The sequence below is a fragment of the Hyaena hyaena genome, unplaced genomic scaffold (assembly GCF_003009895.1).
Source record: "Hyaena hyaena isolate Hyena2069 unplaced genomic scaffold, ASM300989v1 scaffold_274, whole genome shotgun sequence".
Taxonomy (NCBI): Eukaryota; Metazoa; Chordata; class Mammalia; order Carnivora; family Hyaenidae; genus Hyaena; species Hyaena hyaena.
Window position 1 is genome coordinate 805193 of NW_024080907.1, and position 13634 is coordinate 818826.

Sequence of the window (13634 nt, forward strand, 5' to 3'; positions counted from 1 at the left end):
CAGCTCATTTTTATGAAAAAGAAGCCGGGGGTGGGGTGGGGGGGTAGACACCTGGGTGGCTCAGTTGGTTGAGCATCTGACTCGTGATTTTGAGTCCTGCATTAGGCTCTGCACTGAGTGTGGAGACTGCTTAAGGTTCTCTCTCTCTCCCCCCTCTCCCTCCTTCTCTCACTCTGTCAAATTAAGAGGAAAAAAAAACGAGAGAGAGAGAGAGAGAGAGAGAGAGATAATGTGGGAACTGAAAAAGGTTAACATTACAGAAAATAAACAAGCTGCAATTTCTTTGTACATTAAGTAAAGTAAATTAAGTAAAGTAAATGTAAGTAAATCTTTGGCTATGCCATGCCAAATTACAAACTCTTTATGCCCAAGATTTTGCCTTTTATTTTTATTTTTGGTATTTCCCATAGCACCTTACAAAGTAATGCAGGAAGGATAGAGGGAACCAATAAGTGTTTGTGGAATAAAAAAGTAAATTTTTAGAAAAGTCAGAATTATGGATCCACTTATATGTATAATAGTAAATAATTTTCCTTCCCCCATCCCTATATTTATTTGAACCAAATCTAAAATTTTACCCATTGGCACCTAGCTAACAATCATGAAAGCCTTGGGTTCTTCAGCTGTTTTCTAAAAGCCCCCTCCTCAAATCTTGGAGAAGGAAACTTAGACCTAAATTTCAACATTTTCAGGACCAAAGAGAAATCATCTCAAAATTACAGAATTTTTGAAAATTGAAAACGGGATTATGTAGTTCAAAATAAGTTCTTATTAAGGTGCGGGACCCTCATTATTTAGAAAGGTAATTTGCCAAAAGTCACATAATTAAATCGGGGACTCAAACACCCTGCACCTCTCTTCTTGCCCCTCTCTCCACTCTCTCCCTCAAGTACATACTTTTCTTCCTCTCAGCCTTACTTTATCACCCTCTGTAACCGCTTAATTACCTATCTCAAACCTAGACAGCAACTGATCAAACTCAAATAAGAAATCACCCAAAGATCTGCAAACCAGAGAATCAGGTAAACTGCCAGTTTTACCACATCCATAAAATGATAACAAAAAAGGAGAGCGCAGAGAATTGAGAAAGGGCACTTTTTCTATCATCACAACAAACGCTAGGGAATAAAAACGCGTTTTCCCTGGGGACAGATTATGCTGAGGGGACCAGATACAGATACCAAAGATAACTCCTCTTGAGGTTTTTTTCTTTTCCTTTGAATTTGTGGGATCTAAAAAAAAAAAAAAATTAAATGACATAATGACATAAACGATCATAACCTCAGCACATTTACTTCTCTCCTTTTTCTCACATAGGATTTTCTTGAACATAGACCACGTTTCCAAAAACTACATTGACCAAGGTCTATTGCCTGTTTACCAAATTCTCTTCAAGATTTAGGTGACTCCTCTTAGATTAGGAAACTACTCCAAACTTCGGTTACAGGCTGAAAGCTCGGTAAATTGGATCTCCAAGGTTTGCAAATACCCTCAGCTGGGCTAAAGGGCACAGAATCTCTAGCGCTCCCTACAGCTCACACTTTGAACCTACCTACCACAGAAAACGCGAGTTACCAAGGATCGGCTCCCTAGCTCCACTTTTTTTTTTCCTGCTTAAAAAATTGGGTAAAGGTGGTGGTGGGGCGGGAGGAGGACTAAAAAGGCGAACCAAAGGATTAATCACTTCTCCCCATTACATCAGCAGCCCCCGCCCTTTCCTCGGAGCACCTCCTCTCCTAGAATCGCGCTACGCACCAGCGCTCTCTTCGCCCACCCCCCTCTCTATTATATGCCCTGATACCTCCCCATTATCACCCGCCCCACCACACTCCCCTTCCCTCCTCCCCCCTCCTTGGCCAGGCAGGGAGGAAACCCGAGAGAGGAAACAGGGCGTTGAAGGAAGGGACTTCGCCATAAGAGCAGAGACCCCATTGGCCGGAAGGTTGTATGGGCGCCTCCCATTGGCTGCTCGACCGAAATCCCCGCCCCTTCTGCTTCCCCGCCCATTCACCCCTCCCCCTGCCGCCCCGCGGCCCTCCCCCGCGCCCCTGGCCAGCCCCGCGGTGGGGAGGGACCCACTGGGCGAGTGGAGGCTCCGGCGGTGTCAATGGCTCCTCCTGCCACGGAGCAGCAGCAGAAGCAGCGGCGACGGGGCTGAGGAGGAGGAGGAGGAGGAGGAGGAGAGGTTCCTTTAAGGAGGAGGAACGACGACGCCTCTTTTTCCCTCTATCTCCTCCCTTCACACTCATTTCCCCTTCGCCGAGGAGAGAAGGGGGGGAGGAGAGAGAAGAGGCCGAAGAAAGAGAAAAAATTCCTCACAGAAATCTCTTTCAGGGGGTGTGGGGGGAGGAAGAGGGAAAAAAAAGAGCTGGGCGCCCCCTGCTCCCTCCCTCCCTTCTCCTCCTTCTCCCTTCCTTGCCCGCCCGCCCACTCCCCCCGCCGCCTGAGACGCCGCTCGGGAGTCGGCGGGACCGGAGTCTGTCTCCTCACCCGCCGACGCCGCGCTTCGCCTCGGGATCCCCAGGCGGGCGGACGCCCTTTCTTTCTTTCTCTCTCTCTCCCTCTCCCCCTCTCGCTCTGCCCGTCTTTCTGTCTCCGTCCCTCGCGGCCGCCCCGCCCGGCGGCCTCGGCCTTCCCCGTGCGTCAGGCCCTCCCGCCCGGCCTCGCTCGGTCTCTGTCTGTCTCCGCCGGCCTTTCTCTTGACTCGGGGTCTCGCTCGCCCCCTCCGCCCTTCCCATCTCCCCTTCCCCTCGCCCCCTTTCCTTCCTCCCCCTCCCCACCCCCTTCTCCTGCCCCGAAGCTCGCAGTGCGTGTGTGTGTGTGTGTGTGTGTGTGTGTCCCTCCGCCAACGCCGCCACCACAGCCCGGCAAATGAACTCCGTCCGAGCCGCCAACCGGAGACCCAGGCGAGTGTCGCGGCCGCGCCCGGTGCAGCAACAGCAGCAGCAGCCCCCGCAGCAGCCGCCGCCGCAGCCGCCCCAGCAGCAGCCGCAGCAGCAGCCTCCGCCGCCGCCGCAGCAGCAGCAGCCTCCGCCGCCGCCACCGCCGCCTCCGCCGCTGCCCCAGGAGCGGAACAACGCCGGCGAGCGGGGTAAGGCCGCGCTCCTTCCCCGCCGCCCGCCGGCTCGGGCGCCGGCCGGCCGGGACCCGCGGGGAGGGAAGCCGGGGCGGGCGGGCGAGGCCTGTGCGCCCCCGGGGTGGGAGACGGAGGCTGTGCGGAGGCGGGTCCCCCGGTGCCGCAGTGTCAGCCCGGCCCGGGCCCCGGACGGCAGGAAAAACCGCGGCTTCCCCACTCGCCCGAGCTCTCGCTCAGGCCGCGCTTTGTTTGGTTGCGGGGGCTCGGCACCCTCTACCCCCACCCATCCTTTGGCTCCTCCGCTGGCTCACGGACCCCGCAGGAGTCTGTTGGTGGCTGGGGTGGGGGGAGGCAAAGGGTGGGATTTCCCCTTTTTCTGCTGCCTTCCACGGTGTAGCCTCCCCCTTCCTAACAGAAGCGGGGGGGACGACTGGGAGTGATCGGGCGGTGGGGCTGGCTGGGGAACTTGTTTTCCCCCTTTTCTCTGTTAGCCTCCCCCTTCCTGTGGAGGAGGGGGAAGGGGGGAATCCGAGTGGTCTGTGGTGTTGGCTGGGGAACTTGTTCCCCCCACCCCCCTCCCTAGTCACGGGGTAGGGGGAGCAGCGACTACTCTCCCAACCCCATAATGTTTGCTGCGCAGTTTGGCTTCAGTTACAGAACCCCTGGGAAGGACCCGTTAAATCAAGACCTTTAAATAAATAAATATAGAATCTATCGGCCATTTCCAGCCCCCTCCCTCGCGTCAGTGCAGTTACCCTTCGGTTCTATCGACCACCCCTCTCGCCTGTCCTCCCCTAGCGAACCCCTACGCCACCGTGCTACCCTCCCGTCTCCTAGTGGGGTTTGAACGCCCCTTCCTTGGAACTGGCCCCTTGGGAGAGAGTGAGTGTGTGTGCTGTGTCCAAGGCCTAGTGAAATGTGTCATTTGGACCCAACTGTGCAGCTCTGTCTGGTAACCACCATTGTCTAAGGGCTGGAGCTCCCGGGGGTTGGATTCTTGCTTTAACAAAAATAATGTTCAGTTCTACTTTGATGATGTGGTTATTTTGGGAGGTATATGAGGTAGGATGTAGCACCTTGGTCTCCAAACGTAACTCTTCTCTTTATTAATTAGCTGCTCTCAGTGGGGGTGGAGGTCAGTACCATATTTATGTGTACGGTTGTTGTTTTAAGGAGGAGGGGAATTGTTAGGAGACATTTTGCGTGTTTTCGTTGGTGGATTAAGGTTAATTTTACATGCGTTGGTTGTCACACCTCCTTTGATTAAGGGAATTGAGATTAAATGCCTTTTAAAAAGTATACATTCCTTCCTTAAAAACTGTTTCAATGTTGTCCTTAACTAAAATACTTAAATGACAAAGAGAGATGATAATCGGAAAAATAGTTCAAAGGGTTTTCACTAGTCACTGTTACAGATAGTCCTTGAGAAAGCAGTTTGCTATATGTTGCTTGAAAGAATGTGATGTTTCAAGCCAGTTAGAAGTCTTGTGCAACATTATTGGTAGATCTGTTTTGATGATTCTTTGATACATTCATCATTTTTCTGTAAATTAATATTTGTAGTTTCATCATTTCCTTTCGCATTTGCATATCAGGGTTTTCCTGTGTTCCATTCAAATAATAGTCAAGTCCCCTTCCACTATATATTGTGGAGTTCACAAGTCCTTTTTGAGACAACAATGACACTAGGTTGAAATCCTAGCAAAGTAAGGATTTAATTGCTGGAAGTAAGGATTTTTAAGATGTACTGATTTGTTCATACCATTGGGGCAGAATCAAATCTGTTTGGCCAAACTTAATTTAGTCCCATTGGGTTATTTAAAAATATTTGTTCTGAATCTCGGTTTCATGATGTGTGTGATTTCAGACTTAGTTGAGGTACTTTTAACTTGGATACTTTTTTTTAACATTTGTTTGAATTATTAGCCACTGAAGTCTATTTCCTTTTGAAGTAAAATGACTTGGTTGTTGGCATTCACATACCAAGAGTGTGAGTTTCCTTTTCATTCATGTCCGTAAGCTGACTGACAAAGATGTTCAAGAAATCAAAATTTCAGTATATACCTAACCAAATAGTAAATCAAATGCACTGTAGAGTTGCTGCTTTGCTGTAGCTAGTAGAAACTGTTCTGGAGATTCTATGTTGGCACAGAGGGGGAAAGAACTTGCTGATTAGCCTTCAGGGAAAATGCTGTGTGTCTTTTAGAGGGCAAATAAATGGCTTTAAAATGAATAAAACATTAAGATAACTTAAAAGACTAAAATAGTAAAGATTTTGCCAGTTTTATGTAAAATCCGTCTTTCTACAAAAATTGGCAATTGGATTACTTTTTAAAAACGTACAGTTCACATGATCAGAAGTTAGTCAAAGGAATACTCTTTATTTTAAAAGTTTCATGGGAGCGCCTGGGTGGCTCAGTTGTTTAAGTGTCCGGCTTCGGTTCAGGTCATGATCTTGCGGTTTGTGGGTCCGAGCCCTACATTGGGTTCTGTGCTGACAGCTCAGAGCCTGAAACCTGTTTCAGATTCTACGTCTCCCTCTCTCTCTGCCCCTCCCCCGCTCATGCTCTGTCTCAAAAATAAATAAACTATAAAAAATTGTTTTTAAAAGTTTCATGGAGCATGGGAAGTGTCACTATTTTTGGTTTGGATAGGAGAGGTTTTGTTGTTTAAGAATATAATGGGTATCATAATTTTGACAAAGTGATTAAGGAACTACTTAACTGTTTCACTTTTTACTAACTCTTAATGGATATGTAACTCTTGCATGAGAGTTTGGATAGAGTTACATAATAATGGATCAGACAGCTTTGCAGGTCAGAAATTGAAGTCACTCACTGGTTGTAAGACAAATTATTCATTCTATATAAAAAAATCATTTATTTCATATAAAGAATGGACTTTGACTTTTTATTGGTAATAGAATAGTTACGATATAGTTTTTTTTTCCAAGCAAAAATTTTGTCAGGGCTGGATTTTCATTACTTCTTCATCCACAAGATAATTGGTCTAAATTATCTTGATACATTCCTTGTTACATCCTTAAACACACACACATAAAACATGCTTTCTCTTATATGTCATGGCCAGTGTTTGAAGAGGAAAGAAACAGTCTAATAGAGTGAATTCTTAGGAGGACTTTCCAAAGCCTTCCATTGGGGACAATTACTTATACCCCACATTGGGAAATATTTGGCCTGAGTGTTTCATGGAATGCTGTCTTCACTCATGTTATCTGAAGTGGCCCACTGTCTTAAGATGGAATACTAATCACTAGCTGGTTTTGGTCTTTTAGTTTATGTTCCAGAGTTGAGGATTTCACATACTATCTTTAAACTAGTAGAAAATAATTTGTGTGCCACATAGGGACACTTTGATAATACATTCCAGATTCAGTGAATCTGGAATTAGTGTGGGGTTAGATTTTTTTATATTTGTTTTCTTTTAAAATCCTGAAAGGATTTGGCTTTTGTAACTTGTTCTGCTGATTTATCTTAATACCTTTTTCATAGTCTTTTTTCTAGAAGTATGAGGTAAGGTTACAAGTCTGCAGAAGTGCTATGTATTCTGAGCACTTTCAGTTTGTAGTTAAAATTGATTACTTTGAATAGGTAATAAATACACATGATTTAAATTAAAAAGTTTCTTGTCTGTAACTGCTTTCAGCTACCAGATTCTCCTATTTCAGTCACATTATTAGTTTCTCATTTATTATGTTTTAATAAAATCATAAAAGAGATGAAACTTGACAACTGAACAGCTTGTTAGGGAAGTATTTTGAAATAGGTGTAATTTTTTTCTGGTTGGAAAATTCATAAAATTCTTTTCAAGTGCTGAAATTTTAACTACATTATCATTGATAGTTCAAGAAATTTAATTAATATAATAATGGGTATTGCTATTAATTTTTAGTCTGAAATAATCATAGAGCATAAAAACATAGTCTTTTTAATTCCATATTTGTGGGATAAAAATCTCACCTGTGACCCTGGAGTTACAGTTTTGTTTTAACTAAACATGTTGAAATAATGCAATACATACAGTATTACATGAGATATTCCTGATGGAGCTGCAACATATTTATAATATGCAGCAGCCAGGAAACTCCTAGTGTTCTAGTCATGCATACTAATCATACCTTCTGTGGGCTTGTTCTAGCTCATGATATTTTACCTTCAAATTCTTCAGAATAAGGAACTTACAGAATGCAAGAAGGAGGAACTTCTGCCACTTTTTTTGACAGGAGAGTTCTGGACAAGGAACATGATTTTTCCTGTCTTAGGAATTAAGTACTTTGGGGCACTAGTCTCCCATCTGGTGGTCAAACCTTCAAAATATTTACATCCATGAAAGGAGAGATGCCACCCAGTTCTTTTGTTGGGAGTAAGGGGGGGTTGGAGAAGAGCCTGTTTTCTCAAAGCTTACAAATTGTTTGAGGGATAGAAATGAGACAGTAGGGGGTGCCTGGGTGGCTCAGTTGTTTAAGCGCCCGACTTTGGCTCAGGTCAGATCTCAAGTTTGGTGGTTTCGAGCCCCGCATCAGGCTCTGTGCTGTGCTGACAGCTCAGAGCCTGGAGCCTGTTTTGGATTCTGTGTCTCCCTCTCTCTCTGCCCCTCCCCCACTCGTGCTCTGTCTCAAAAATAAACTATTAAAAAAAAAAGAAATGATATAGTGGGGCATCTGGGTGGCTCTATCATTAACTCAGTTAATGATAGAGTTTGACTCAGTTTCCTTTCAGGTCATGATCTCACAGTTCATGAGATTGAGCCCTGTGTCAGGCTCTGTGCTGACAGCATGGAACCTGCTTGGGATTCTCTCTCTCCCTCTTTTTCTGCTCTTCCCCCACTCATGCTCTCTTGCTCTTGCTCTCAATATGGATAAACAAACATTAAAGAAAAAATGAGATAGTGACAATGCTGATGTTAAATTAAGTTCCACTGGTGAGGCCTATGGGTTGTCACTATACTGCTTTTCTCTTTCTTTACTGGAAATTCTGGCAAAACCAAGGACAGGCCAACCAGCTTGGAGATCTACCAGGTAAGGCAAGAACTACCAATAGATCCTAACCTGTTAGGACCCCCGGACTTAGATTTGGGAGAATTCAGGGGTAGTCGGTATTTCCAGGTTTGTTTGTTTGTTTGTTTGTTTTTCCTATTTGTTTTAATTTTGAGGTTAAACAATCTCTAATAATGAGTTATTTCAACTTGAGGTTTCTTACTGTCCCCCAATTTATTCCTAATAAGTTACTCTTGGGTCTTTCTTGTCCCACTAGTCAGTCTCTGAAGAGTTACTCTGTTTTAGACCTTCCATTTTATTAGTTTAATCAGCCCTTTGAATTAATTACATTCTCAACTTCCAGAGAATTCCAGTTGTTTGTGAGGTTACTAGCAAAGTGCCCCAAATTGCAATTGTTACCCTCTGAAAAGAAAATGATAAAGAAGCAAAATATACCAGTTGAGACAGTTGGGCAATATGATAGAAAGAGCTAGACAGGGATTCTAATCCTGGCTACACCATCAACAAGCTGTTTGAAATGGGGAAAGCAATATAAACTCTTGGACCCTTAATTGATTATCTTTAAAAAGAGGATGATACTTGTCTTATGGAATAATTAATGATGAGAGATTTGAGTTATGTAGGACTTGACATATGCTCCATAATGGCAGCTTTTAAAAATAGTAAACATAGGGACACGTGGGTGGCTCAGTTGGTTATGAGTCAGGATCTCCTGGCTCGTGAGTTCAAGCCCCACATCAGGCTCTCTGCTGTCAGCACAGAGACTGCTTCCGATTCTCTGTCACCCCACCCCATCTCTGCTCCTCCCTTGGACTTGTGCTCTCTCTCAAAAATAAACATTAAAAATAAAAAAGGGGTGCATGGGCGGCTCAGTTGGTTAAATGTCCAACTTTGGCTCAGGTCTTGATCTCATGGTTTGTTCAGCTGTGCTGACAGCTCAGAGCCTGGACCTGTTTCCGAATCTGTGTTTCTGTCTCTCTCTGCACCTCCCCTGCTTGCACTTTGTCTCTCTCTCTCAAAACTGAACATTAAAAATTTTTTAAAATAAAATATTAAAAGTAATAGTAAGCAATGGAATCAGTTGTATATAAAACTAAACCCAAGAGATAAAATGTGCATGAGTCATTAGTTTCTGGCATACCTCAAAATGCAATCTAGGTGACTTGATAAAACCTTAGAGATGGGTACCTGGGTGGCTTAATTGGTTAAGTGTCTGACTTCAGCTCAGGTCATGATCTCAGTTTATGAGTTTGAGCCCTGTGTCGGGCTCTGTGCTGACAGCTCAGAGCCTGGATGGAGCCTGCTTTGGATTCTTTGTCTCCCTCTCTCTCTGCCCCTTCCCTGCTCATACACACTCTCTCAAAAATAAACAAATATTAAAAAAACAAGACAAACCTCAGACTGGGTTATAATTACAAATCATTTTATAGCTAATGAATTGAAATATTTTTTGAAGAAAGAATAAAGAAACAGAAGAAATGGTATTTGGAATACATTAATAAACATAGATCACTTTTTCTGCATATGTACTAGAGTCTAATACACTATCTCATTTAACCCTTTTAGCAGTTCTGTAAGATGGACATTAGTCAGCAATGAAGAATCACAGTAAATAGCAGAGAAGATTTTTAAAATTGATTTATATCACTGAGTCTTCCCATAAACAAGAGGAGATCACAAGATACATTTGGCAGAATGTATCCATCACATTCAGAGTAGGAAATAACGTAGCCCTTGAAGCACATGTGTCTCCTTTCCTATCCCATCTATTTTATGGAGGACTGGTAAAGTAGTCTGATGTCATATATTGTTAGACACCTGCTTTCATATTTTTAAAGTAACCTTCTGATCATAACTTTACCTTTAATGTAGATTTGTTTCTGGAAGATAGTGCACTGATGTGTATGTACAGCATGTTTTTCCAGCTTGTTGAGATCACTAAGCACTCACTGTACAAAGAGGGGTAGATTTCCCTTGAATTACTCATAAGTTATGAATAAAAGGTGTTAAGTCATTTTAGCTCATGGTTATAGACTAGCCTGTTTCAGGAAGGAAAAATGTGAGTTAAATTACACTTCAGTGGTAATTTTGACAGGTTTGTGGACTAAAAATCCTTTTGTCACCATAGCTTGATGTTTTTACATATATAGCATGGGGTTTTTATATGTTTGGTTAACACAAGAAATGTGCTTAAACTTAATCCTTAGAAAATAGAGAAATGAAACCAATTAACTTCCCTTGTATAATTTATTTTAGTTTAAGGAAATATCAAAAATATGTACTTTGAAAATGAATATATTGTGTATTTTTTGTTTTAAAACACTCCAAATTAGATAGTATGTTAAAGCAAATGAAAGTTCTGTATGTTAGTTGCTTATTGTCCCCAGTTTCTAAAGATCGAATTGTCAGTGTTCTTCTAATAAATGAAAAGTTTTGTGTGCTCAGAAGAGGAGAAAAAATTATTAAATGCTGTTCTCTCAACTGGTGGCTAAAACTTAAAAAACATTATGGGATATTTCTACATCTCATGAGGAAAGAGGCACCATTCAACTTTTTAGTGAAGAGAGCCTGCTTTTCTGTTTTCTCAAAGCTTTGAAATTGAGTGATAGAAATGGAATAATAACCTGTGCTTTAAAATTATTTTTCTGGTAACAGTGAAAATCTTTACTGATTTCTTCTAGTGTGCAATACACACTCATTTTCTAGATGTTTAGGTTGGGTTGTGTCAAAATCTCTGAGTACTAAAAGTTTTTTCTCAGAGTGGAATTAAGTGGCTCCTATAGGGATTCAGTCTTTGACATTGATTTGTTTAGTACCATGTACTGTTAACTGACTTGAATCAGTTTAGCGTCTGCTGGTTTGCTGACTTTACTTGAGTTTAATGAGAATTCTTTTTTACACTGAAGTATTGATTTTGTATCTTGCATCTATAGTCTATAATACAGTATGCATAAGACCCTGTGAGAATCTGACAGGAGGAAGCAGGTGGGGAAGAGGAAGAACATACAGCTCTTTTTTATTAACCACGTTATATTTGAGTTGGACAGGGTTGGTGTGTGTGTGTGTGTGTGTGTGTGTGTGTGTGTGTGTGTATATCACTAGTAATTGTTTCTTCCCATATAATTGATCATACATATTTAAAAAAGAAAAAGAAAAAAGGAGGTTTTAAGGGAAATTAGAAGTGAAGTAGAATTTAACAAATGGAAAGTACAAATCATTCTAGGTTTGTATCATGGCAGAGATAAAGGATCAAAGAAGACTTGTTTAAAAGAAATGAAGGTGGGAGGGCTTAGTTGGTTAAGCATCTGACTTCGGCTCAGGTCATGATCTCATGGTTGGTGGGTGAAAGCCCTGCGTTGGGCTCTGTGCTGACAGCTGAGAGCCAGGAGCCTCCTTTGGATTCTGTGTCTCCCTCTCTTCTCTGCCCCTTTCCCACTCATATTCTGTTTCTCTTTCTCTGAAAAGTAAATGAAACATTTAAAAAAGAAGAAATGGAGGTGGATGAAGACACTATATCTTGAAATTGAATGTTATTGGCAAAGTGATTGTATGGTAAAAGAAGTTGTGAAGTCATCATTTTTCTGTTAAAAGTAGCTACAGAATGAATTCACAGTTGTCTGTAAGTGACTGATAGCTTCATTATCCTTTGAAATGCATTTGCATTTTAAAGAAACTGATCCCTTAGTCAGATTTTTGTATTTTAGACCCAGTAAAAGAGATAGAAATAAGTGATTTGAACAAAGGCTTTGGGTAGGAGAGCTTCCTCAGAGACAAAATAAGTATATCATGGGAAAGGGAAGGTGGAATGATCTTGTAAGAATCACTTCCCTTACACCTTTATTGTTTTTACTAATCTACTTCTGACCCTAAAATTTTTCTTAAAAGTATCACTTTTTATTTTTTCAAAAGACTACTTTTGGGTTGAGGATTGGGATGGAGAGAAGAAAAAGAATTAGAGCAGGTAGGAGTGACAGTATGTATGGGTCATTTAAATTAGCGGTGGTCATTTAAGTTAGAAAGTCTGTATGTAATTACATATATACATACATATATACACACACGCTATATATAACCATACATAATTATTTAAATTGTGAAAATGTATTAGTTTTTTTAAACTAAGATTTTTTTTAACATTTATTAATTTTTGAGAGAGAGCACAAGTGGGGGAGGGGCAGAGAGCTAGAGGGAGACACAGAATCTGAAACAGGCTTCAGGCTCTGACCTGTCAGGACAGAGCCCAGTGTGGGGCTCGAACTCAGAAACGGCGAGATCATGACCTAGGCCGAAGTCGGACGCGTAACCCACTGAACCACCCAAGTGCCCCTAAACTGAGATTTTAATAAAAGTATGGACGTACACAAATCATTGGTGTATAGCTTGATGACTTTACACAAAGTGAAGTGTAGTACATTTGTGTAGCCAGTAATACCTGAATTAAACACTACCAGGATCCCAGAAATCACCATTCCATGTATTGTCCCAGCCTGTTGCCTTCCCAGTCACTATCCCCAACCCTATCTTTGTTACTGTTTAGATTTCTTAGATTAGTTTTGTCTGTTGTCTGTCCTAGATACCAACTTTATATAACTGTAATCATGTCTTAGATACCAACTTTATATAACCAATCACCCAGTTTGTATTCCTATGTGTCTGGCTTCTTTCTCTCAATATTTGTTTGTATCAACCATGTTGTTGCTTATAGCAATAGTTTGTTAATTCTTGTTGATCTATAATATATAGTACTATATTGTATGAGATGTAGATGTAGAACTTTCATATTTGGCTGTCTGGAATAGTGCTGCTATTAGCATTTTATGTATATTTTTGGTGACTACGTGCACACATTCCTGATAAGTCTTTTACCTCAACATTATATCATTAGTTTTCTTTTCCCAAAGGCAAAGCTTCCATTTACATGGAAGATAAAACAGCTTTAAAACAGATGTGAATATGGGGCATCTTGGTGGCTCAGTCTGTTAGGCATCATGATCATGGTTCAGGTCATGATCTCATTGTACCTGAGTTCAAGCCCCGCATCGGGCTCTCTGCTATTAGCGCAGAACCCACTTCAGATCCTTGGTCTCCCTCTCTCTCTCTCTCTGACCCTCCTCTGCTTGCTCACTCGCTTGCTCTCTCAAAAATAAAATAAACATTAAAAAAAAAATATATATGAATGTGGCCTCTCATAATTAACATTGCCAAAACAATTGATTTTATTTTAAAGATTAGTATTTTTCTTAAGTCTTTTGGTGTATCTGCTTTAACACCCTTTAACAGTGGAGTTAGGAAGTTTACCCATCACTTTAATATACTTTAATTTTCCCCAACTTTCTAAGTTGGGTTATTTTGAGGAGGAGGGAAATCTTTTTTTACATTTAGGAATTTTCAAAATTATTGTGGAATTTAATGTGATTCTAAGTCTTCATTATAAAAATTATTTGTTTTTGCAACTGCCATAATTTGTTTCTCCATTTCAGTGTGGAATCCTTTTTTTGTTTCTACTTTTAAGGTTATCCTTTTAACTCCTGTGAAAATATA

The 13634-nt window shown here is 41.7% G+C and overlaps 1 protein-coding gene across 1 annotated transcript in view; it reads left to right on the forward strand.

Moving 5' to 3' along the window:
* The first annotated feature begins 2389 nt into the window (after nt 1–2389).
* FBXO11 (F-box protein 11) overlaps nt 2390–13634 on the forward strand; it is an 87371-nt gene continuing 76126 nt past the window's right edge. The window contains exon 1 of the mRNA XM_039245952.1: nt 2390–3091. Coding sequence (XP_039101883.1) covers nt 2872–3091 — 220 coding nt within the window. The 5' untranslated portion in view covers nt 2390–2871. The remainder of the gene's footprint in view (nt 3092–13634) is intronic.